Source organism: Mobula hypostoma, chromosome 17 (assembly GCF_963921235.1).
Source record: "Mobula hypostoma chromosome 17, sMobHyp1.1, whole genome shotgun sequence".
In the NCBI taxonomy this organism is placed as follows: Eukaryota; Metazoa; Chordata; class Chondrichthyes; order Myliobatiformes; family Myliobatidae; genus Mobula; species Mobula hypostoma.
This window is the reverse complement of record NC_086113.1, coordinates 52,873,444-52,897,086: the sequence shown is the minus strand read 5'-3', so window position 1 is coordinate 52,897,086 and position 23,643 is coordinate 52,873,444. Positions and strand designations below refer to the sequence as shown.

At 41.4% G+C, this 23,643-nt stretch overlaps 1 protein-coding gene and 1 long non-coding RNA gene across 3 annotated transcripts in view; one reads left to right on the top strand and one right to left on the bottom strand.

The window, feature by feature from the left end:
* The window catches only part of LOC134358032 (uncharacterized), a 152,512-nt gene that overhangs the window by 37,821 nt on the left and 91,048 nt on the right, over positions 1-23,643 (bottom strand). The window contains exon 4 of one of the 2 annotated variants that reach the window (XR_010020778.1): positions 17,373-17,540. This is a non-coding gene — a long non-coding RNA (uncharacterized LOC134358032). Of the gene's footprint in view, positions 1-17,372; positions 17,541-23,124; positions 23,235-23,643 lie in introns of those variants that run through there. The other variant, XR_010020779.1, reaches the window with a different exon arrangement.
* The window catches only part of LOC134358030 (adenylyl cyclase-associated protein 2-like), a 199,508-nt gene continuing 177,856 nt past the window's right edge, over positions 1,992-23,643 (top strand). Inside the window, exon 1 of the mRNA XM_063069902.1 lies at positions 1,992-2,345. Coding sequence (XP_062925972.1) covers positions 2,032-2,345 — 314 coding nt within the window. The 5' untranslated portion in view covers positions 1,992-2,031. The remainder of the gene's footprint in view (positions 2,346-23,643) is intronic.

Genomic DNA, 23,643 nt, shown 5'->3' with positions numbered 1-23,643 from the left:
CTGATGACCACCTTCATGTGTGGCTGTATCAGGCAGCATGTGAATTGAATTGAATTGAATTGACTTTATTACTTCCATCCTTCACATACATGAAGAGTAAAAATCTTTACGTTACATCTCTATATAAATGTGCAATGTGCAATTTATAGTCATTTGTAATAAATGGTATGTACAACAAGACAATCAATATAACATAGAAATACAATTGTATTAGCATGAATTAATCGGTCTGGGTGACTCAGGTCCCCAATGATCCTTCAGGCCCTTTTTACACACCTGTTTCTGTAAGTGTCCTGACTAGTGGGACGTTCACACTTATAGATACGCTGGGCTGTCCGCACCACTCTCTGCAGAGTCCTGCGATTGAGGGAAGTACAGTTCCTATATCAGGCAGTGGAGCAGCCAGTCAGGATGCTCTTAATTGTGCCCCTGTAGAAAGTCCTTAGGATTTGAGGACTCATGCCAAACTTCTTCAACTGTCTGAGTTGAAAGAGGCACTGTTGTGCTTGTTTCACCACACAGCCAGTATGTACAGTCCACGTGAGATCCTTGGTGACGTGTATGTCGAGGAACTTAAAGCTATTCACCGTCTCAACTCCAGATCCATTGGTATCAATAGGGGTTAGCCTGTCTCCATTCCTCCTGTAATCCACAAACAGCTCCTTTGTTTTTGCAGCATTGAGGGAGAGGTTGTGTCAGGGTGATGACTTCTTCTCCATAAGCTGCCTCGTTATTATCCAAAGTATGAGGGCACTATGTATATCTACTTGTCCCTGGTTATGCAGAAGATAGGCCTGATCTATCTCCATGCAATTGTCCCAGTCAGCTAGATGTTACCACGCTACCCGTCCTTTATGGAAGAGTACTTCCAAGTAAATATCATTGACCACAAGTCCATTAGGCAGTGGTCAGTGTGGAATGTACTTCAGACACTGTGGGATGGGAACACAGTGGATTCTGTGGGTTCGTTTCCTTGGCAAATGGTCCAAACCCATCTGGCAGAACGTGTCCTCACCAGATTTGACCAACAAGCACAAAGACTTCCTTTGGCTGGCAGTGAGGGGTGTCTTCCCAATCAGAGCTTACCTCTAGACACAACATATCACCTCCAAAGTACGCTACCCTTGGGGTGGCAGTGTTGAGAAGAAATGGTCACCCATCTCTTTGCGGACTATGGATTTTCCAAGAGGATGAGGGCGTGGATGCAAGGGTGCATGTCCTGCTTCATCCCCAGTGAACTCTCTGATCAATGGGCTGTTCCCAGAAACACTCTCCGAGACAGACATCAAGTGCTGCTGGAAGGTCATCAATTCCTGAACGACACCCTTTGGTCTGCCTGAAAATTGTTGGTGTTTCAGCACAGTGAGATATCTATAAAGGAATGTTGAAGTCAGGCTCAGTCCAAGCTGCAGGGGTACGTGCTGAGGGATGCACTGAAATTTGGTGCAGCCAATGCTAAGGCTCTATGGAGAAAGACTGTTGTCCTCACACCTAGGGCAGATTTGGGTTGAAATGTCCCTTTGATGATGAAAGCAATATCACCTCAGACAGCTGCTTGTACAAAAATGGTGCTGTAGCTATTTACAAACATGAGAAAGTCTGCAGATCCAGCAAATGAATCAAGATTATAGGTCAATGTTGATAGGTGGGATCAGCATCCATAGATGCTCAGTCATTGGCCTAGATATGATGGGCCAAAGGGTTTGATTCGATGCTGTATGAGTCTATGACTCTGTGCTAATGACGATCATATTTTACTATTGCAGAGATAGTTTTCAACCTTTGAGTTCCTGGAGCAAATTGACATTGCATTAAGGAGCCAAAATTGTAGTCGTGATACAGGGATGAGTCATGAAGAGTTTAAAGCTATCTGACCTCAATTTAATGAATAAAATGAACGCTAATATACTTTACACCGTGCATTTAAGGCTTTGGCTGCAAGCTGTGGTTTCCATTTGTAGCTTTAAGGCGAGTGCAAAAATGAAGGAGGTGCAACGCAAGTTAAGTTCTTTTTACTGTTCAAAGTAGGCAATGCAACCAAGCAAAGCAGCCAACACCTTTCCCAGCTCTGCTCGCCCCCGCAGTCCCTTTTTTGGGAAATGCGCGCGCCCCCGACCCGCCGCAGCCGGGGAAGAATGCTCGTGCCTTTATTTGGAAGAGAGCGGAAGAGCGAGAGCGCGCGCGCGCTCCCCGCGGGTTGTTTCGTCACACGCATCAATCACAGAGCCCGGAGCCCGGAGCGCGAACTCGCGAGCGGGGCTGCGGCTGTGTCAGAGACGCCAGCCTGGTCGAGAGGCAGTGGGACCTGTATCATTTATACACACAAGCTACTTCGCCTGCAGCAGGTAGTGCATCTGTTTCGTGCTCTTTTTTTGCAATGGAAATGCTCTCCTCAGTGCGAGGTGTGTTGCGTTCTGAGCAGAAGTGATTATGTAGCAGTGCTTGCTTGTTGATGCAGTGCTTCCCTTTCCATCCTTCAGCATTTGTTGAGACCTATTGAATCCTCCCTAAAACTAGGAGATGGAAGTCACCAGTGGTAATGACGTTTTAGTGTTATATAATATCTCGATTTATGCGATAGGTTGAAAATAGATGTTTCTTGTACTTTTTAATAGAAATGCTTAATGTGACCTACAGATTTCCATTTTCCTTTAAATGAGGGTATTATTCATGCTTGCTACAGTGGCAATGATTATATATGCAGGTAGCAAATCTGGGTCTGAAGGCCTTGTCTACAGACAGCTGGTGCTGGGAACCTTGCGGAGAAAATGCAAAGTTTCCGTGGCAAATCCGGCACTTTTACGCAGATGTTCCTTTCATTCGCCTTCTTTCTCTTTGCTTCATTCCCAAGCCTGTAGAAGCCGTGAATACACTTAACGCAACGAAATTTGGAAGGCGCGACCTTTCAAAATTCGACTGTCGGTTTGGAGTCTTGGAAACGGGTGGTTTCAACTCATAAAGCTCTTAAGGATGAGTTTCGACACATTTCATCATAGCAGTTTACATTTAAGAGCGGAATTCTCATGGGAAACTTAAGTGGGCCATTTTGTGTTTCAAGAGACTAATTATCCTTAAAGTGACAAGCTGGTATGCTTGTATCTGGTTTAGTCTAAATGCAATTTGCTTTGAGCAACAGTGAGTGTATTACATTTTGTAGCCTGGCTATTAAAGTCCTAAATATATTGGATGGAATAAAATCCCTGTTTGCCTGTGCCTGATTTCTTGGGCAGTTTGAGGATTTCAAACTTGCCTTTTGAAGGATTGCCTCCCCTCCCCCCCCCCCACCCTTTACATTTGCACATTTTAAAAAGTATTCACTGTTCAGTTTTTTTGCATGGGGGTTGGATCCTTTACTCGAGGAAAGGTGTCTCTAGGTGCTTTCAGAGAGAGGGCAATGGAAGTTCTCTTGTCTGATTTCAGGAATAAGGAGGTTGTCCCATGAGAAGGGAATGAATGGATTCCTCAGTACTTGTGCAGATGAATCCTAGGGAAATGATTACCAGGGCTGGATATGTTGGTACAGACGGTTTTAATGTCTCAGGGTTATGAGTCAGCTGCTCAGGAATGAAATGGGATGAAATTTCTTACTGCAGGTAGTTATGAATCTTTAGAATTCCTCACCCCACAAGGATGTTGAGTCATTGAATAAATTTAAGACTGAAAGAGATGATAGGTTTTAGTAATCACTGAAATCAAATGATATTGTAATGGTATAGGGACGTGAAATTGTCATGAAAGATCGGTCATGACCTTACTAAATGTTGGGGTAGACTTGAAAGATTGTCTGTCCTAATCCTACTCCTGTTTCTTGTGGCTTGAAGCTGCCAACATTTCCAAATAACCCTTGAGAGATTTCAATTAATGCTAACCTTTCAAGACATCATACACAGTTTATGTGATCAGGACTGCTCCATGAGCCTGTTGTATATACACAAAATGTCTAAATTCACAAGGTGCACCGACATGGTAGTCACATTGCTAATTTGTTACAGTGTGACATCGTAAGCCAACAGCATCTGGGAGCATCAGTCAATGACTTGTTGTGAGATAACACATTTATTTGAGGAAACTACCGACAAAACTTTTTTTAAAAATGTGGTGCAAACTGACGATGGAAGAAAAGTGCAGGGACTTTCAGTATTTGAAGATGTTTTTAAGCTTTCTAAGTTATCTGAGTGTTTTTATACAGCCAGCTGTTATAGTCCAGTTGATGATGTCCAGAACATAGGTTCCCAACCTGTGGTCCAGAGACCCCTTGCTTACTCATATTGGTCCATGGCATAAAAAAGGTTGGGAACCCCTCATCTAGAAAGATGATGAAAGCGCATGCGTTACATTCCTAAAAATGAAGAAAAAATTTAGGGCAGTGATGAGGAGCAGGGGAAGAATGGGAGAAATTGGACAGCTCCTTCAAAGGTCAGACATGTGCACAATCACTGAGTGGTTTCCTGTTATGTGACTCCATGTAAGGAAACAAATTTTAGACATTTTGAATATATTGCCTTTTTATGAAACTTATTTTTAGCTAAAAATGTGGAACAACTTCTTGCACATATGTATTTTTGCCTTCATCTTATCTGCCTAGTTTACAATGGTTCACTTCCGCTTACCAATAAGTAGCACCCTAGTTAGTGCATTCAGAAGATCACAATTAGTTGTAATTGCTTCCACTGAATTGCCGATTGCAGGTGGGCACCTTTAATAAGTTCATTCATTAGTCCAGTCCATTAGTGCAGTACTTCCAGTCCCAGTGATACATCTTTTACCTGCTCTGGCGTCTTCAGCTTGACAGTATGGGCTCTGTTGATGGAAGACTAGATACTAAAGGATTAACATTGGAAGTACCAGTACTGAAAGCAGCGGATGACACACAGGAAGAGGGACATTTGGTATAAATTGACACTAAGATCACCACAACATTGTAGACTGAATAGCCTGTGCAATTCTGTGCTTAAGGTGCATCTTTTAGTTGAAGGGATTTGAAAACGTTATGCGATGTAGATGCAGAGGACATCTGGCATTTGACAAAATCCGCCAACAGCCAGTTTGCAATTGCTGATGATCTGTGCTGTTTGGAAGCACTTAATCATGATATTTGCAAATTTTCATTGATTCATTGATTATGTTATGTCTAGCTTGAAGCACATCACCAAACAATTACCTAAAAACAGCAGTTAAAAGTGATAAGCTGTCAAACATAGCTTCAGCCAATTGCCCCAGCGAAGAAGGAAACTTGATTTGTCACATTGGCTCAGATGGAGGTCAGGTGAAGAACTCCTGTCCATTTACTAAGCACAGGAAAGAGAGACAGTATTGTAAATGGTTTAGATGCTATTGTCAGATGCCCCAGCAGAAGGACAAGCAATTAGCAGTTGCAAGGGGAATTGGAAAAAGATAAAGTAACATTTTAAAAAAAAATAGATCCTCCTACCCTCTCACAGTGTCAGCCTTTGATGATTATGGTTGGTGTCTGGGCAGTTTGAAGTTTTGAGAGGGCTCTGGTGTGATTGTTCTGGGGTGTGATGCTGAAACTCCTGTTGGGGAATTTTTGTGCAGTGGGAGCTAATTATTAATTAAATTCTTGCAGTGTTATCGGTTTGTATTTTTTAAAATTTATTTAAAGATGCAGCCTAGTAACAGGCCTTTCTGGTCCAAAAAGCCCGCACTGCACATTATACCCATGTGACCTATTACCCTGTGTGCATTTGCAATGTGGGAAGAACCAGAGCACCCAGAGGAAACCCACATGATGAACAGGAGAAAGTACAAACTCCTTACAGACAGTGGGGGAATTGAACCCCCATCGCTGGCACTACAATAGAATTATGCTAACCGCTCTGCTGTGATGCCGCCCTCTCTTTTAAATTGGCTTCTTGTCTCTCTGACCTCTCAAAGAAAAAGTTGTCATGTAAAGTCTACAAATCAAGCTGTAGCTGTAAATTTCCACAAGTCACGTCTTGGGGACATGCCATGCAGAAATGGGTCCCTCTGCCCACAGTTTCAGTACCAACCATCAGCCACTCTTTTACGCTAATCCTGCACTCTCATCAACTGTCCACAGAGACACAGTTATTCTTCCCACAGACACAGTTTAAATTCTAGGTAGTTCAAGTGTTGTATCCAAAGAGAAGTCTTTGAGGAAATTTTCCATCTGTATTTTAATGAAAATGAGCTCCTACTTTCTAACTAAAAACCTTATTCTGTCTGTGATGGCTGAGTTTCTCAGCAAGTGGCGTCATGAGGCTTTCTTGTCACCAACCAATATAGAGTGCTGAGCATTTCATTACTCTGGGCCATTGGGAAGTGTGCCACAGGTCTTCAGGATTGTCAGAAATTTAGATATTGTGATTTAGTTGGCGGTTTTTAAAGGTTTCTACAAATAGCAAGTGAGTTGAAAGCACAAACGGGGTCAAAGTTCTCAGGCTTCAAGGACTACAATGCTAATGAGGCACAGTGTGACAGCTTCTGTTCTGGAGGTGGGGGAGTGAATATCCCATTTAGATGTTTTGTCAATCTTTAATTGTGATGACAGTGAACAATGAGGAATTGTTATGATCGGGCGGCTGTTTTTAGCCACTCTACCCTGTCTGTGGGCTGGATGAACACAGTGATCAGGCAGATGCCTCTTGACATGTCAGGAGATAATTTCAGTCTCTGGAACAGCCCACCAGTCCTGTTTTCCTTCACGTCACTGTTTCCTGTTGTTTTGCACCCCTTGACCCTGCTTCTCCCCAGCACTGAGGCTAGGAGCAACTTGGAATGATCAGTTAGCTATCCATCCAGCGCAACACTGGAACGTGGGAGAAACTGGAACTCTAGAGGAAACCAGTTCTCTCAAACTCTGCGCACATGGCACTGGAAGCCAGGATCGCTGTAGTGTCAACCAGCAGCACGAGAGTGCCAGCTCAACTTGGACTGCAAGCACCTGAGATTTCCCTTTATTTTGGTAGGAGGATGAGGTGTACACATCTAAACAGCCACTGTACTTCAAATGAAAAGAGCCTTTATTGCTTAAGTGATAACAATTCATTTTTGTTGCTTTGGAGGTTTTTTTTTTAGGTCACTTGGATTGCTGAGAGTTTGCTGTGTTCTGGTTGTACCACTCTTTGAGCGTGCAGTAGGCAGAAACAGATGGCAGCAAGCTGTTCACCTTCTTCAAGATTAAATTAATGTGTCTGTCAGATTTTTGTGAGTTACATTGTTTGACATTAACTTGTTCCAATCACTCATTGAAATGCAAGTTTTCAAAACTCAGTAGTTATTTTAATTTTAGGTTAACATATTTAAAAATCATTCTTGAAGGTGAGAAATTGTAATTATACATGAATATTTTCTGGCAAATTTTGTCAGTCAAGTATGAAAGGAGAAATTATCAACTTTGATAATGACCTATCAGAATATTTGGAAATTTCTGATTTTGCATCTTTCATCAGACAATGACTGCCCTTTCTAGGGCCACACTTCCTGAACTCCTTTCAACTGAAAAATAATGTTAAGCAGTTAATAGAATTAACATCCAACAATGTGAAAAATCTATCTCTCTGCACCACAGAAATCTGCATCCTGCCAGGTTATTGGAGTCGGGCAGTTAATATTTTCCAACAAATCTCCTTTATTACCACTTGCAGATCTCCTGTATATCAGATACTAAGTTTGATTTTCATCTTACATTTCTGGATTTATAGTTAATCAAGTTGAAAATGGTGAAGCGAAGCAAGCCTTTTTAAGTAGCTTGATCAATTCCTACTGGTGGTAAGTTCAGATCTAGTCACATGGACTTCATACTGAATTTTCAATTGGCAGAGCTACTGAAAGTTAGAATGCTATGAATGTACTTTCATGAAGTGAATTATAAAGGCAGTACAGACATTGATAAGTAATAATGCACTGTTGCTCTTTTAGGACACTCTGGGGAAAGATCTTGAATGCTTTGCTTTTCCATTGAAGTTCATTTTGATGTTATGCATTAGTTTCCTTGGTTAATGTTTCCATGATGTGCTTGTTTGTGTTGATGCAAATTGCTTCACAGTCATTGAGCATTCAATAAAAGGTATTATGTTTAATTAAAATTTCCCTCTTACAGGCCTACAAAACCATCTTCAAAATACTTTAGTGAGGAGAGCTACTACGTTCCGAAGTATGATGAAATTCGAGACCACGTCTTGGCTTGATGTTTGGGGCGATCGCATTCACCGTCTCTAATGCTTTCTCTTAAATAATTAAGAATGTGGCAGATGTATGCTGTATATTATGAATCAGTATTGGCTTCTGTACCAAAGGAAAATTACAAGGAAGGTTGAAAATTCTCTTGTGGTTTTGCTTTTAGTTTTGAAGTTAACATTGAAGAGTATTGAGGAGCAGAGGCTTAGCAATATCTAAGGGCTTGCAGGGGCTTGTGAAAGCATAAAGTTTAGCCCAACTGGATTTCACCCAATTTTGTTTTGCCAGATGAAGAATGAGGACATCATGTAAATGTGTGGCATTTGGTCTTTTTATTCCCTGTACCTTCATGCTTGAATGTTTTATTCTGCTGCTAATATTATTATGCCATTTCTGGCTTGTTATTCTGGGCAGAAGCTTGTGCAATTTTTATATATCTGTCGTTTGGGGAAATTTACTTATTAGTTTGGCTTCTGGTATCTGTAGTAATACGAATGGATAAAATTGCTTCATCTTTGCAAAGGATATTTCTTTGTTTGCTTGACGATTAGCACACTCGTGATTCTGCTACGAGATTAAAATGTTTAGCATGTTAGAGCACAGAAGGAGGCCATTCACCCCAGTCTATTGAGTCTGTACTCTGCAGAGAAATCCATTTGTCTGTTCTGTCTGCATAAGGCAACAAATTATTTTCCCTCTGCTAATATTTTGGGATGTTAAGGAGTATGGGGTGAATAAAAGGAAGTGACAATCGGATAAAATATCAGTAAATGATCTTATTGAAAGACATTGTAGGCAAAGTTCCCTCTAAGGTGTCTGTGTGTGTGCGCGTACACATCTTTTGTTACTAATGCACAAAGGTATTGTTGGCATGTTAAGTATATTTCACAGTTGTACGCAATCACAATTCCTTTTCTGGTTTCTAATATGGTCGGTGTTGACAACGTGGAGTTTGCGATGATTTGTCTGCAGATTTTAGAACTAGCTGATTTATACTGTTGTTGAAGGAATTATTCAATGCACACATGTTGTCATGGGCTAAAAAAAATGGCACAGCACAAGATTTTGACACAAATTAGAGGGAACATTGATTGCAGGTATAACAGTATAACATTGTACTACTACTTTTAGTTCCATTGTGTACATTTAGTTCCCTCTTGAATGCCTTGATGGACTGTTTCTACCATTCTTGCACAAAGTTCCAGAACATTCTCTGCATAATTATCTCCACCTTTTGCCCATTATGTTAAATCAGTGGCTCTTGGCCCATGAGCTATGTGCAAAAGAGGTGTATTGTTTTCTACTTGGCCTATCTAACACTGCTTCGATCTTTATGCTTTAATAAAATCTTCTATTTTTCTTTTGGCTCCAAGAACACCCACAGCTTCTCTATTCTAACTGCAGCTAAAATCCTTTAAATTTGGAACCACTCTAGTAAATATCCTACATGCTCTAACTAAGACTTTAGTTGATCATTTTTGAAATCAGTATTTGTGGCCGAACAAGCTTTTTAAGTGTTCAATGTAATTTCTGTCTTCATTGTACTTTTATCATGTAATTGTTTAGTAGAGGCCTCAATTACCGTAAGACCATAACACGTATGAGCAGAATTAGGCCATTTGGCCCATTGAGTTTGTTCTGCCATTTGATCATGGCTCTTATATCCTCCCTCTCAACCCCATCCTTCTGCTAGATCCCTGTAACCTTGACACCCTTACTAATCAATAACATATCAGCTTTCACTTTAAATATACCCTATGACTTGACCTTCACAGCTGTCTGTAGCAATGAATTTCACAGATTCACCACCCTCTGACAAAATAAATTCCTCATCTCTGTTCTAAAGGGACATCCTTGTATTCTGAGGCTGTCCTAGACTCCCTCACTATTGGAGATGTCCTCTAAATGTCTACTCTATCTCACACTTTCAATATTTGATAGGTTTCAAATGAGATCACCCTCATTCAACCATCACCAAGGACCCCCACCATCCAGGCCATTCTGTCTTCTTGCTACTGCTGTCGGGAAGAAGGTACAGGAGCTTCAGGACCAACATCACCAGGTTCAGGAACGGTTATTACCTGTCAGTCATTAGGCCCTTGAACCAGAGGGGATAACTTCACTTAACTTGCCCCATTTACTGACCTGTTCATATAACCTATAGACTTGCTTTCAAGGACTCTTCATCTCATGTTCAAATGCTTATTGCTTATTTTTTTTTTTGTATTTGCACTGTTTGTTGTCTTTTGTACATTTGTTGTTTGTCTGACTGTTAGGCGGTTTCTTTTATTGATTCAGTTTATTCTGTATTTACTGTGTATGCCCGCAAGAAAATGAATGTCAGGGTTGTTAATGGTGACATTATATGTACTTCGATAATAAAATTTACTTTGGACTTCTAAACTCTAGTGAGTACAGGCCCAGAGCCATCAAATGCGCCTCACACATTAACCCTTTCATTCCCAGGATCATTCTCATGAACCTACGAACCCTCTCCAAAACCAGCACATCCCTTCCTAGATATGGCGTCCAAAACCGTTCTCAATACACCAAGTGAGGCTTCACCAGTGCCTTATAAAGCCACAGCATTACATCCTTGCTTTTATATTCTAGTCCTCTCAAAATGAATGCGAATATTGTATTTGCTTCCTTTGCTACCAACTCAACCTGCAAGTTAACCACTTGGGAATCCTGCACTAGAACTCGCAAATCCCTTTACACCTTGATTTCTGAATTTTTTCCACATTTAGAAAATAGTTTATACCTTTATTCCCACTTCTAAACAGAATGACCATAAATTATATTCCATCTGTGTCTTTGCCCATTCTCCTAATCTGTCCAAACCCTCCTACAGACTGTTTCCTCAACACTCCCTGCTCCTCCACCCATCTTTCTGTTGTCTTGGCTACAAACCCATCAAATCCATCATCCAGATCAGTGACATATAACAAGAAGCAGTCCCAACACTGACCGCTGTGGAACACCACTATTTATCCTCAGCCAACTCGAAAAGGTACACATTATTTCCACTCTTTGCCTCCTGCCATTCAGGCAATGTGCTATCCATGCTAGTATCTTTCCTGGAATACTACGGGCTGTTACCTTGTTTAGTAGCCTCCTGTGTGACACCTTGTCAAAGGCCTTCTGAAAATCTAAGTACTGATAATAAATGATACAATGTTCCTCCAGAGTGATATCCCAGAAACACAAGACAAACCAAGACTAAAACTGACAAAACCACATAATTATAACATATGGTTACAACAGTGCAAAGCAATACCGTGATGTGATAAAGAGCAGACCATGGGCGACGGTAAAAAAATAGTCTCAAGTCCCAATAGCCTCATCATCTCACGCAGATGGTAGAAGGGAGAAACTCTCCCTGCCATGAACCTCCAAGCGCTGCAAATTTACCGATGCCACACCATTGGAAGCACCCGACCGCAGCGGACTCTGAGTCCGTCCGAAAACTCCGAGCCTCCGACACTGAGCGCCATCCAATGCCGAGCGCTTCGACCCCGCCCTGGCCGCCGAGCAACAAGTAAAGCCGAGGACTCGGGGCCTTCCCCTCTGGAGATTCTGGATCACACAGTAGCAGTGGCAGCGAAGCAGGCATTTCAGAAGTTTCACTAGATATTCCTCCGTGCTGTCACGTCTGTCTCCATCAAGTCAGGATTGTGCACGGCACCCTACTTGACAAACAACAGATATCACCACCAGAGTGGCCACTACAAGCTGCGTCGTGCCGCCATCTTCTCCTCCCATTGAGAACTTGTATTTAATTTCTATATTTATAAAAGCTTTACTTCTCCAGATTTTTTTTAAAAGTCCAACTAGTTTCTTAATGTCATATAGGGCTATATGAGTCCAATACTTGAATCCTTGCTGTTTTCTGAGGTAATCTCACAAGTCGTCCAGTGGTGTGCAGTAATTTGCGAATAGGCATTTAACAGCTGACCAGGCCTGTGGAAAGTACATCTTGTAAGAACACCAGAGTACTACATCTTCTGGTTCAGTCGTTAACCTGTGTAAGCATTTGTTTTCCCTTCAAACTCTGCTTCTGTGCATGCTAGAAAAAGAAACTTGGTAAAATATGATGAAGAAAGAGTTTGAGTAGACTTCAGGAAGAACTTGGCATAGTGTGAAGCACTACAAGATGAAAATTTTCTGAGTGGCCAAAACTACATTGCTGATGGAGACAGTTTAAGATATTTCCTATAGTTATACCATGCTGATCTGCCATTCAAATAAATCAAGTAAAATAAAATAAAATCATGATTTTATTTCAGTTGCCTGCTATATTTTAGAGCCATTTGTGGTTTAACACAATACTGAAAATTCGGGGTGTGCAAAGCCCAGTTGGAGGTCTTAGCCGAGGTAGTTTGGTACTGTGCAATTTAGGAAGCTCCAGAATTAGCTACGTGCTGAAGTGGGATACATTCATTGATGTCTTATTTTACATGCCCGGGAGGAGCAAGTCAGGTGATGTACACATTTGTAAGAGGTCATGGACTGTGAGTGTTTATATTGAATTGGGGAAGCCTGTGCTGAGCTTTGATATCTCCAAATCATCTACACTGCTGATACTTGCTTATTGACACCTATTTCATTGTCATTGCTGTTGAAGATAGAGCAACATGGGGATTTTGCAGCTCCTTGATGCAAGTTATAAAGCTATATACTGCAGAAGAATGCCCTGTGGCACATGGTTCCTGAGGCTGTAAATTGCACGAACTCCGGAGTACGTATCTTGACCATGGCCATTAAGGCCTCGACACCCAAAATTTTAAAACAATGTGACCATGAGATTGATGTAGTTAATTGACAATTTATTTAGTTTGCTTGTTTAGAGATGGCAGTGGGGAACAGGCCCTTCTGGCCTAACACCACCCAGCAACCCACCTATTTAATCCGAGAGTATTCACAGGACAACTTAGAATGACCAGTTAACCTACATCAGATGAATTCCTGGCTTTTGTACATCTGCTTCAGTTGTGGAGGGTGATCAACTGCTTTCAAAAATTTTTAGCTTTTTGTGAAATGTCAGCAAACATGAAGTGGTTTAGTTTTGCTTTTCTTGAAGTTGACACTTTGAGGTGCTTTTCTTTATGTATTAGAATGTGCATGGCTGATTTGTGCTACTTTTGTTGACAGCAGTGATTGAGGTTAACCCATTCAACTGGAAATGTTTGATTTCTTTTTGCCCTGATAGTCTCTTGGAAATGTTTAAACATTTCGAGAAAAGGACTCCATAATATTCATTGGTGGATTAGTTATCTTTTAGATCTTTTCACAGAATATCAACCTTTAATTGATTTAGTGAAGATCCACATACGTTCTTCCCCTTGTATTGTACTTAAGGATCTTTGCTGTTTGATTTCTCCATTCTCTCGTTAGTGACATCATCCAAAGGGTCATTAGTTTGACATTTATCTTGGTGACAACTCAAGTTTAGAAATTAGATTGCTTCAAAATTGGTTTTTATATGAAGTATAAATCTGATTTATCTGAAACCACCGGTGACCAAGCACTTTTGTGTGTGATGCCTGTTAATAGGCCTGGACTATTCCCGATTTGGTGTGTACTTAATGATATCATTCACAATGCTCAAGTCTTCCCGTGGTCTGAGGAGGCGAGGCTCGAACCTCCACATGGTAACCATTGTAGAACTGTCCAAGTAAAATTAAGAGTAAGTTGTGCTAAGTTCCTGCCTTTGTTATTTAAAGGGATACTGCAAACTTCAGGTAATGTCACCTTACCATGTGTAGGAGCCATGTATCTGTTCTCTATTTGCTTTGTATTCTCTGTACTTATAACTGACACAAGAGTGGGGGCATAGTAAAAGCAAAGGGAATAAGTTGTGTTTTCATGTTTATTTCATGGCAATGTGTAGCTTGGGGCCAGCAGAGATCATATATTTGCTGACCACTAAGATATTGCTCAATAATGCTTAATTGTATGTTTGCTAATTGCTAATAAAGGATCAAAATAAGAAATTCAACACTTTGGAGCAATCATTGGAGCTGTGGGAGTGTCACACAAGTGTAACAAGTCCGTATGGCCATCGGCAGGTTGGCAGTTGTTTTTGATTTTTGGATCAGTTTTGCTGCTACACCTTACTTCAAACTGATTGTAGACTTAAATACTCTCCAGAGTGTTTTGTGATGGGGACTATACTTTTTGTAGTGTTTAGCTGCTAAAGCACTGGTTAACAAATTCCTTGGGCTTAGTAATTAGGTGTGGCATATTGAAGGTTCAGGGACATGGGAAGAGTGACAAAATGCATATACAGTACTCAAGCAGACCCTCTTCCTGCTGAGTCTTCAGAGACCCCACATTGTAATGGGACTGTCTGGTGAGCAAAGCATTCATCTGGGGCAAGTGATATCCTGTGACCTGACTGTTGGCTACACAGTCTTGCTTAGACCGCTCTTTCTGCTTGGCTAATGGGGTGACAGTGGCCTATCAACTTGTGACCACTTGGCCATTCCAGGGAGAGGAGCCAAGAGTGCTGGAAGTGTTGGGTGTCAGTGAACGATGGTGACTGCTGTCAATCTGCAATGAATGACAGACCAGCTGAACAAATAATCAATGCCATTCTTCCAAATTCTTGCTTTGTGCACCATCAAAGAGATCATTCAACTGTACTACTGCTGAGGTACTTGTTTCACAGAGGAGAAGGTAGCATGTTGGGCACTGGACTTATCAGCATTGCTAACATCCTATGATTGGATAAAACCATTCACTGAACTAGCATATCTACTAGTTACATCGACTTTTTCAGTTGAAAACATCTCCACTTCCTCTACTTATATTGGCTGTTGATCATAAGAACATTTTGATTGTGGAAGCTATGTCCTTGTTGGCATCCATGACTTTCTTCCCAAATATCCTATCAAAAATTCCTGATGATACAAAGCTGTATGCCCATGTGGCTTATAAGGAAGATGGAGAGAAGCACTGGGGGAATATTGACAGGCTAAATGGGTACGACAGGTGAAATATAAAAATGTACTAGACAACAGGGTGACCCGTTGGGGCACCATTTGAGAGAAGGGTAGTGCAGTCTGATGTGACCAGAATGAACATTAAATTTTCCTGAATGCTATTGGTATCGCTTTGCTTTGGAAACTGAAGTAGAAAACCTCAGTTTATTAAAGAAGAATGACGCGTAGCAAAGCAAATATAGCTGCTCCTCATTTAACGAAGGACACTTTTGATGGCATCATTTCTGGTTTATCTGCCACCCTTGTGCCTCTGGTTGTCATTCTGGAGACGTGCAGCCCTTTCATCCCCCGTCTCTTCAGCACTTCTGCTGTTTGTTGTTTGTCTCTGATCCTGGAGACGTGCATGCCTCTCCTCCTCTGTCTCTTCTTCTCTCATCTTTTTTCTGTCCTGACTCTTTGATCCTGGAGTCATGCGGCCCTGGCCTCATCCAATTCTTGTTCTCTCCCTCTCCTTGCTGCTTCCCAACGATGTTTGGCATCATCTCTTGACCATAATGTCCCCCTTCCCTTTCCACGCAGCGTAATTAGGCTGTCCATTTTTTTTTTAACCCCAATGCTGGATAGAAGATACGAAGCACTAACACCAAAGGATGCTGATTATTCTTGATTATGTGGTGGATACGATATAGTCACCGCTGTCCTTTGACTGCAGCAAAGGGTTTTATGGGTGTCTCGAAGTACGTCATTGCAATAAGATTTAATTATCTCTCATTGATGGGTGGCAGTTAGATCTGTCCCAATCCTGCACATGCTGATGGTGATGAGCAGAATGTGAACCCTCGAAATAGAGCTGCCCTGCCCTTTTGCTCCGGTAGGTGTCGCTGCTGAGGCTGGCCGTGTGCATGCGTTGGGCTGTTGCGTCCTGATTTCCATGATGGCTGATCGGGTCTCGGGTGAAAGGCAACCTGTTGATTTTTGGCGAATGAGCAATTTTATACGAATACGTAACCCTGAGCTTTGCCTGCATTCTGTAAGTTAGCGCATTTTAATTGGATTGAGCTGAAAAAAGTGCAGCTGTAATGCATCGTTTGCGCTAATTGGAGGTCACAAACAGTCAGAGCATGAGAGTTTTAGTAGTATATAGATAAAAACAACGTTGCCTGTTATAGTAGAAGAATAGAAAAGTTTTATTTTACGGTGAAGTTGTTCAGGGGGACTTGAAAAACGTAGTGCACAAATCATTACAAGTTAACGTGCAGGTACAAGAAGTGATTAAGAAGACCAAACAGTACCTTGGCTTCACTGCATAGAGATTTGAGTACAAGAGTCTTGTGCAATTATAAAGGTCCTTGATAAGATCACTTCAGAAATACTGTGAAGACAGCTCACTTCCCTAATGTGGAAAGATAAATGTTTGATGAAGGGTGATGAATGAAAATTTATCTGGTTAAATTATCTGAATGGACATTAAATAGACTTGGATCGCCACTTTTTTGGGTTTAGCAGAATGAGAGCTTGGTATAACAGCCTTATGGGGCTTGATAATATGGATACAGCAATGATACTTCCATTAGCTGGAGAGTCTTGAACTTCAGGCCATAGTCTCAGAATAAAATTAAAAAATCAGCCCTCTAAAAGTGTGATTACAGGATAGAACCTGGCTTTTGGGTTAGGGTATACCCTCTGATAAGATATTCCGGTTCAGTTGGGCCATGTTCTGCTGCCCTGGCTCGGCACTTTTATCAGCCTGAGATCAAATCTGTCATTCAGGTCTGAGATGAAAAAATTCTTCACGGAGGAGTTTGTCAATCTGGAGTTCTGTAACCAATAGGTTTGTGAAGGGTGGATCAAGACTGACTGAGAGCTTTATAAATATTACAGGAATATAGGTGGAATTGGTTAGTGCAGGAAAGTGGGACTGGAATAAGAGGTAAGCTGATATTTCTGTAAAGGATTTTGGCAGAATGTGAATCCATTTTGTTGATGTAAGCAGTACAGCAAAGTATAGGAAGCATTTAAAATGGCTGGTCTGTTATTCATTGCAGGTTAACAATGGCCACCATCATTCACCGACTTCCAGCACTCTTGGTCCCCCTCTCTGCTTGGCAAACCTGTCCGGTCTGACATAAGCACTGGACAAGCTGTTGACTGTACAATCAGGACACCAGCTGCTGTCCTTTTGTGCCATGTTTACCTCCTTTTGTGAAAGAGTACCGTTGTTCTTGTTACCTTGTGCGGTGGGGGGGGGGTGTAGGGGAGACTTACTTCCATGGTTTTGATGAAGGGTCTCAGCCTGAAACGTTGACTGCTTGCTCTTTTCCATAGATGCTGCCTGGCCTGCTGAGTTCCTCCAGCATTTTATGTGTGTTGCTTGGATTTCCAGCATATGGAGATTTCTTCTGGTTTCCATGGGGTTTCTTTGTTCATGGCTATCTGGAGAAGAAGAATCTCAGTTGTATACTGCGTAGATACTTTGATAATAAATGAACCTCTGAACTTTGAACCTTGAACAAAAAAGGAGCTTCCTGTGTTGTATCAAGGAGTAACACCTGAGAGCTATTTCTATGAATCATAGGATCATGGCATCTCCTTGTTGACTTAGAATATGGTTACCGCATGGGACCTGGCTATCTGGGTCAGGCTCGGGTTCTGTTCGGCTATGTTGTATTGGCCTGGCTCAGAACTTTATCCAGGTCATGTATAGTTTTAAATTTTAAAAAACTGCTTTAATTTTGGAAGCATTTATTTCTTGCTTCATCCTGTAACAGGTTTATAGTGCTGGTTGGCTTAGGTATGGGATGGGTGGGGGGGCGGGGGCAGAGAGAAAGGTTAAGTCTTGGTACAGATTCGCTGTGGTTGTGCTTTCATTGTACATTCTAGCAGACTTCTGCCTTGGGAGCAATTCCTCAATATTCAGTGAACATGATGAAGTTAAATTCACAGGAGCATTTTGAATAGGAGGCTTTCCTTAAAGTGATTCTGAAGAGTTCTAAACCATTTGATATCTATCTTCTTTTGAGCAATGCAGTGTTATGAAGCAAGTAAAAACACAGGACTCTGAATAGATTTACCTACATGCCTTCTTTAACTTGTTAAAGTTCCAGTTTAACTCTTCCAAATCAAATGATATTTAGTAAGGTAAAATACTGAAGCCATTTTGCTGTATGTAAAGTGAAGAACCCAAGGAGAAAGCTGTAATTTTAACACAATTCTGTCAGCTGATTCCCTGAAATAACTTGGGATTATTAAAATAGGTCATAAAGTGAAACATCACAACTTTCAACTAATTCAGGATTATCAAAATAAAGCAGCAGATGTTTAAAGTGAAAACTGGACTGAGTACAGCATTACAGTTCTCTCCTAGTAACTAAAGGAGTTATGTTTTATAGATTACTATGTTGTGAGCAAGTTCATGAAGGTGGACATAGCTTTCTGTTATTTCCAAAGGATATAATTCAGCTTGATGCAACACAAACACGGTAAGAACTCAGCATCTACGTAAGGAAATGTTGATAATTTGTTTTTAGATGCTTTATCTGAACTGTTTTTAACAGGGATCACAGAGCAGTGAAAGATGACTCATAGAACTCCTTCTCTGAAACAGGAAACTTAAAGTTGGGCAATCTTGAGACTTTGCAGTGGAGCAATATAATGGAGAGACAATGGACCACAGATGCGGGGACCCGGAGCAACGTACAAGATGCTGAAGAAGCTTAGTTGATCGGTTAGCATCTGTTGTGAGAGGATGCTTAGCAGAGATTAGAGGGGGAGCAGTGAGAGAGGGTGGCATAGAAGAGGATAAAAACCTGTTCCGTAGTTGTTGCCTGACCTGGTGGGTTCCTTCAGAGTGTGTGTCTTGCTCCAGATTCCAGAATCTGCAGTAGTTTGTGTGTCTTGTTTAGCTTGGTACCTAGTGCTAGATTTTAATCAAACTAAAGGGAAAGTAAATATGCAAAATAATATAAAATCTTGGTTTTAATGACATAAACTGTTGTTTTGCACATATTTTTGCATATTAAATTACATTTGAAAAGGGGAAGCGAGGGCAAAAGCAAATGCTTCCCCCCTCAGAAGGTCATGCAAGATGTGGAAAGGCTGTTGCAGTGTGGAATTTTGAGAGAGATTTGCTGGAGGAAACAATTCACTTGCATTGCTGAAGGACTTGGATGAAGAATGTGATTGGGATGCTGTCATAACCAAGCTGATGTGGATACATCACAAGGTGGTTAACATGTTGTCAGGTCTGGCTGGTTAGTATGGGAGATGACAAGGAGTTTGGAGCAGTCAATCTCCACACTGTCACAGGAAAATATGCAGAGCCCGGAAGCTATGACCTCTATGTTCTTTACTCTGAGAAGAAATTTTAGCAGTGCTATTGTTTAGAAAATTGTTTATAATGAAATGAATCAAGGACATCAATAAAAATCAGGACATCTGACTCTAAACGTTATACACAATGATACATTTACCATTGATAAGCTTGGAGGTGTGTTTGGGCGCATTAGTATATGACTGCAGTCTTGCTGCTCCCTTTCACTTTGTGTCTGCAGCGATAACCTCTGACCCACAAGAGCTTACCCCAGATATTCCAGCATCTGACGGCTGCACACTACCAAATAAGGTAGTCTGAAACAGCGAGCTCTGTGGCATGGGCGAGAGTGTCGCTTGAGTGCCCACAGTGTGAGTGAAATTGGTGACATTTTGCAGGAAGATCGGGGTAAGGCGAAGAGGTCATTAATATCTTGGACTGACACACTAATGATCTCTCAAGGGTTCGGATAGATTGGTGCATTATTTATGAGATGGTAAATTTTCAAGTGCGTCCTCACTTCGGACAAATACAGAGACTTCTGCTATAATATGATAATTACATTCCTAAGAAAATTTGCATTACAGAAAGTTCTGGTGTGGCAGAACAGGCACAATTGCCTTCAAAGCATAGATTTAAACAGGTTTTCTGGATCATGATTGCACTGTAACTAATACAGCCTATGTGATGCAAATAATGTGCCCCAGTCCATCAATCGTATTATAACCAATGTGCAGTGTGAAAATATATTATGGTGAAACTGTCCAAGTCAAATTAAATTTAATATCAAAGTACATGTACCCTATCCTCGTTATATGCATCTTCAGACTATGCGGATTCACAGTTATGTGAGGAACCTATTTCTACCAACGTCTCATTATATGCGTCTAAAATTCACAGTTATGCGAGGAGCACTACCTTCCCGCCAATACAAGTCACGTGCGCGCGCCTCACAATCTCTCTCCCGCCACTCTCGCATTGGTTTTGGCAAGGTGTGGATGCACGATCTTAAACTTTTGTTGGTTTTACCTACGGTGCAGTGATTTTGCGCTTGAAATATTTAACTATGCCTCCTAAGCGTCCGATGTCATGTCCTGGGCTGTCAGCCGAGCGGCAGAGAACTGCTTTAACACTTGAAAAAAAAGTTGGAAATAATAAACAGCGCGGCATCAGCTGAAGGTAACACAGCTCTGAGACGCTACTGTCGGGAACAGAATCTTGCCTTTAGAGTTCTTTTGCTTGCAATGCGCCAGCCCATCCTAAACATTTGAACAGCATTCATCCTAACATAACAGTGCGTTTCCCGCCGCCTAACACAACATCGCTGATTCAACCACTCGACCAAGGTGTGATCCACATTCAAGGTGTACGTTTTTTTTACGGTGAACTATCTCTCAGATACTGCAAGCAACAGACGATTTTGAAAATCCCAGGAGTTTACCAACGGTGAGGGAATGGTGGAAGTTGGAACACTTGGCACAAATGGCGATGGACATGGACCCAAGTTTAGAATGGATTCAGCATTTTAGCCGTTCCCTGCTGTCAACCCTTCTTCCCTACAAGCAAATTTAAAACAAAATGCTGTCAAGCAAACAACCCTCACCATTTTATGCAAATCACTGTAATCTTCTGCTGCCGGCAGTTCTAAGAGTTCTGTGAGTCTTCCTTCACCCCTTGCTGTGCTTGATATTATCCTGACGACCATAACCATCCACCTTATCCGTGTAAAGCTGCCCGACACCACAAGAACCACTCATCTCCTGGAGCGAACACATCTGCCACTGTTGGTGAGTACTGTACACCAGAGGATGTTAACTTTCTATGATTTATTACATTGAATATTACCTTAAATTGATTAAATATAATATAAATGTTGTACTGCTTTTGTGTCGTATTAGTATAAAAATGTGAATAAATTACAGAAAACACATTTAGGAAGCCCTCTGGAACGTGTCCATTTAAATAATTATTCACATTATGCGTCAACTTCGAGGAACGTATCCTTTGCATATAACGAGGATTGGGTGTATATGTTATCGTAATACTAACTCGAAATTCATTTTCTTGGCAGCATTAACAGAAAAATCAATTCATGAGAATTTATAAAAACTATGCATAAAGACTGGCAAACAACCAAGATGCAAAAGAAGACAAATCGTGCAAAAAAAAAAGAGTAGGAATTGTAGAGTTCTTGAAAGTGAGTGTAGGCTGTGGAGTCAGCTGAGAGTTGAGAGTGAAGTTATCCACACAGATTCAGGAACTCGATGGTTGTAGGGTAATAACTATTCCTAAACCTGATGGTGTGGGACCTTCTGTCTGATGGTAGCAGCAAAGAGTGCACGGCTTGGATGTTGGGGGGGCCCTTGATGGGCCATGGCTCGGGGTTTCAGAGTTCAAGGTGCACTCCTGGTGTTCCACCTAAGAAGTTTGTGCTTCCTTTCTGTGGAGTGCACAGGTTTTCTCAGGTTTCCTCCCACAGTCCAAAGACATACTGGTTAGTAGGTTAATTGGTCATCGTAAATTGTTCCGTGATTAGACCGGGGTTAAATTGGGGGTTCCTCGAAGGGCCAATTCTGCGCTGTATCTCAAAGTAAATAAATGATGAATACCACTTTTGTTTTTGGCACTGCTGTGTTTGGGGCGGTATGATAGTGTAGTGGTTGGCACCACGCCTTACCGTACCAGTGACCTGGATTTGATTCCTGCCGCTGCCTGTAAGGAATTTGTATGTTCTCCCTGTGACCGTGTGGGTTTACTCCAAGTGTTCTGGTTTCCTCCCACAGTCCAAAAAGGTGCTGATTAGTATGTTAATTAGTCATTATAAATTGTTGCTTCATTAGGCCAAGGTTGAATCGTGCACAGCTCGAAAAGCCAAAGGGCCTGTTCGGTGCTTTATCTCAATGGTGGGGAAGGTTTTGTCTATGATGGACTGAGCTGTATCCATCTTTTTTCTGTAGACTTTTCTGTTCCTGGGCATTGGTGTTTCCATACCAGGCCATGATGTAAACAGTTAGGATACTCTTCATTGTGCATCTAGAGAAGCTTGTTAAAGTTTGACATGCTGAATCTAAGCAAACTTCTAAGAAAGTAGAGGTGCTACCATGCCTTCTTTGTGAATGGCATTTGTGTGCTGGTGCCAGGGCAGATCCTCTGATATGAGAACTCCAAAAAATGTAAAGTTACTGACCCTCTCCACCTCCAATCCCCCAGACCTGGTTCATGGACCTCCTGCTTCCTCCTGTCGTCGATAATTAACTTTTTAGTTTTGCTGAAGTTGAGTGAGAGGATGTTATGGCACCATTCAAGAAGATTTTCAATTTCCCTCCAATATGCTGATTCGTCACCACCTTTTGATTTGACCAACAATAGAGATATCGTCAACGTACAGTGGTATGCAAAAATTTGGGCACCCCGGTCAAAATTTCTGTTACTGTGAATAGCTAAGTGAGTTAAAGATGACCTGATTTCCAAAAGGCATAAAGTTAAAGATGACACATTTCTTTAATAATCTAAGCAAGCTTTTAAAGCAACTTTTACAGTTTCAAAATAACAAAAAAGGAAAAGGGCCCAAAGCAAAAATTTGGGCACCCTGCATGGTCAGTACTTAGTAACACCACCTTTGGCAAGTATCACAGCGTGTAAACACTTTCTGTAGCCAGCTAAGAGTCTTTCCATTCTTGTTTGGGGGATTTTCGCCCATTCTTCCTTGCAAAAGGCTTCTAGTTCTGTGAGATTCTTGGGCCGTCTTGCATGCACTGCTCTTTTGAGGTCTATCCATGGAATTTTGATGATGTTTGCATGGTGTTCCTTTTTTCACTCTAAAATTGTACAAAACAAAAATAATACACTAATCTTGCTTAAAATGTTGAAAAGAATGTTTCATCTTTAACTTTATGACTCTGGGAGATAGTTCATCTTCTACTCACTTAACTATTCACAGTATCAGAAATTTTGACCAGGGTGCCCAAACGTTTGCATGTTACTGTATAAATGGCATCGGAGCAGTCATAGGTATAAAGTGAGTAGAGCAGGGAGATAAGCACACAGCCTTGTGGTGCACCTGTGCTGACGGTGATTGTGAAGGGTTTGTTGCCAATCCGTACTGCCTGGGGTCTGCCAGTGAGAAAATGGAGCATCCAGTTGCATAAAGGGGTATCGAGGCTGAGGTCTTGGAGCTTTGTGCTTACTTTTGAGGGGAGGATAGTGTTGAATGCTGAGCTGTAGTTG